The sequence below is a fragment of the Mandrillus leucophaeus genome, unplaced genomic scaffold, assembly GCF_000951045.1.
Source record: "Mandrillus leucophaeus isolate KB7577 unplaced genomic scaffold, Mleu.le_1.0 Scaffold418, whole genome shotgun sequence".
NCBI lineage: Eukaryota > Metazoa > Chordata > Mammalia > Primates > Cercopithecidae > Mandrillus > Mandrillus leucophaeus.
In genome coordinates, this window is record NW_012104454.1 from 693865 (window position 1) to 696684 (window position 2820).

Sequence of the window (2820 nt, forward strand, 5' to 3'; positions counted from 1 at the left end):
AAAAAAAAAAAAAGAGGTACCAATAATAGTAAGGAAGACTATGACACTACCCAAGTGCTTAACTATTAGAGCTGACAACAAAGCGAACCTAGACTGACTAAGGAACAAAGGGGAGGAAAGAATCTACAAGATGACTAGCTTTCCCAGGACTTTCATCATTTCTCAGGTGTTATGGACACTATTTCACTATCTTGTTTTACTAATTCATTTAAGAATTAACTCATCGGCCAAGCGCTGTGGCTTACGCCTGTAATCCCAGCACTCTGGAAGGCCAAGGCAGGAGGCCCACGAGGTCAAGAGATGGAGACCATCCTGGCCAACCAACATGGTGAAACCCTGTCTCTACTAAAAATACAACAAAATTAGCTGGGCATAGTGGCACAAGCCTGTAGTCCCGGCTATTTGGGAGGCTCAGGCAGGAGAATTGCTTGAACCCGGGAGGCGGAGGCTGCAGTGAGCTGCGATCACCCCACTGCACTCCAGCCCAGGTGACAGAGCAAGACTCTGTCTCAAAAAATAAATAAATAAATAAAAGAATTAACTTATCTCTGAGGAGTTAAAGCTCCAAGAGAATTAAAACACTGCAATCAAAGAGGCAGAGATTTCAGCAAAAGGCAGGTAGGCTTATTTCTGAGCCCCTTGCAAAAAGAGTATAGGCAGACGGCTTTGGACTGACCTAAGCAGGAAGCTAAAGCCATAGGCATCTCACAAGCCCCTTTCCATCCCACCTCAGTTCAGGCAGGATAGCCAGCAGTAAAAGCATGGCTTTGTTGGCCGGGCATGGTGGCTCACACCTGTAATCCCAGCACTTTGGGAGGATGAGGTAGATGAATCACCTGAGGTCAGGAGTTCGAGACCAGTCTAACCAACACGGAGAAACCCCATCTCTAAAGCAAGGCCTCTAGAACCACAGTGCCTACATATGAATTCCAGGTCTGCGACCCTTCGACAAGTTACGTATCTATACATTAGATTTCTTCCTCACAAAATGGGGGATAACATTACCTGTCTTAAGAGGGCTGTTGTGAGGATCCATTAGTTAACATTCAAAATGACTAGAATACATCTGTTAGATAGTACTTACCATCATTCTACCAAGTATTCAACTTAATATGACTAGGTCCTATGGTCAGGGAAGAGATAAACAAGGCTAAATGTATGAGTCATAAGGACGGACGTGAGGGTGAAAAGCCCAGTAGCCAAGTGGAACACTGAAGAAATCAAAGGATAATACCACCTAGCCTCTAGCATCCTGGGACCACTACTCAAGATTTTTTTCTCTCCTTGATAAAAACAAATGAAATTTAAATATTTTGTTTCTGCTAGCAGAAAGGCAGAGAGGTCTGACTGTGACAGGATACTGGCATGAGAATAGGCCAGAAAGCCAAAATGAAGACTGGAATCGTAAGGAACATTGGAAGAAGGCAGAGAAAAATAACTCCAGGTAAAGGGAGAATTCTGAAAACTATACGAAAAAAAAAAAAATGTTATATGTCCTTTATATGTTATATGTCCTTTATATGTTATATGTCCTTTATATGTTATATGTTATATACCAGAGCCCTAGGAGGTACTGGGTGTTGCTCTACATACAACCACATATGGGGAACACCCATGCTTTAGACAGGTTGCTCATTCTTTGGGTGGTGAATGCAAAATGGTGCTTCGTAAGCTTTACAGTATTATCCTTTGAACTCCAAAAGGGTCTTTCCAACCAAAATTTACTGAGAAATCTGAAGAATACTCCCTCAAGAAGGCAAAAGAGTCTGAATGCCCTCATTCCAGGTCTCCCTTCCCTCCCCAGTAAGGTTTTCTGCCTCCTCCTATTTGCCAGAAGATAAGAGAGATGGCCCAAGGTTGAAAAACACATAACAACTTTCTCAAATGACTTAGATTTAATCATCGGAAGCAAACTAAATGGAAACCTTACAATAGAGAAGAATTACATGTCAGTGTCTTTTGGAAAACTGAGCTGGAACAGAAAAGGACTGGAGGCTGCCCCCCAACCTGATCCCTTCTGAACAAAGACGTCCACAGTGTTCCTGGCACTCTGGCTCAGGAAAAGGGGAGACTCTGCTGGTTCTGTGCACTGAAGTAGCCTTGCCTAGCGCTCACTCCTGGCCAGCATCAGGAGCCCCGCCTTGCCGGCTCTGGTCATCGCCTTTCTTTTTGTGGCCTGAGACGATGTCATCAATTCGCAGTAGCAGAACTGCCGTCTAGAAGAAAAACCACAGATGCAAAGAGGTCAGCAGAGAAGGAAAGGACACTTTTCTTTCCTTTAGATCTATCACCTAGATCCTACTACAGAACTGCCATTTTGTCTGACATCTACCTTTTCAGTCTTTTATTCTTTTTTGAGATGCAGTTTCCCTCTTGCCACCCAGGCTAGAGTGCAGTGGCATGATCTCAGCTCACTGCAACCTCCGCCTCCTGGGTTCAAGCGATTCTATTACCTCAGCCTCCCAAGTATTTGGGATTACAGGCCCACACCACCATGCCCGGCTAATTTTGTATTTTTAGTAGAGATGGGGTTTCTCCATGTTGGTTAGGCTGGTCTTGAATTCCTGACCTCACGTGATCCACCTACTTCAGCCTCCCAAAGTGCTGTGATTACAGGCGTGAGCCACCATGTCCCGCCTTTTCAGTCCTGAATATAAAATGCAGTTCTCAGCCAGGCGCGGTGGCACACACCTGTAATCCCAGCACTTTGGGAGGCCAAGGCAGGCGGATCACAAGGTCAGGAGTTCGAGACCAGCCTGGCCAACATGGTGAAACCCTGTCTCTACTAAAAATAGAAAAAATTAGCCGGGCGTGGTGGCA

The 2820-nt window shown here is 44.9% G+C and overlaps 1 protein-coding gene across 3 annotated transcripts in view; it reads right to left on the reverse strand.

The window, feature by feature from the left end:
• Window positions 1–1880: 1880 nt before the first annotated feature.
• Window positions 1881–2820, reverse strand: part of CCT3 (chaperonin containing TCP1, subunit 3 (gamma)) — a 32094-nt gene continuing 31154 nt past the window's right edge. For all 3 annotated transcript variants that reach the window (XM_011992774.1, XM_011992775.1, XM_011992776.1), the window contains one exon: window positions 1881–2216. In XM_011992774.1, the coding sequence (XP_011848164.1) occupies window positions 2112–2216 (105 nt within the window). In that variant the 3' untranslated portion in view covers window positions 1881–2111. The remainder of the gene's footprint in view (window positions 2217–2820) is intronic.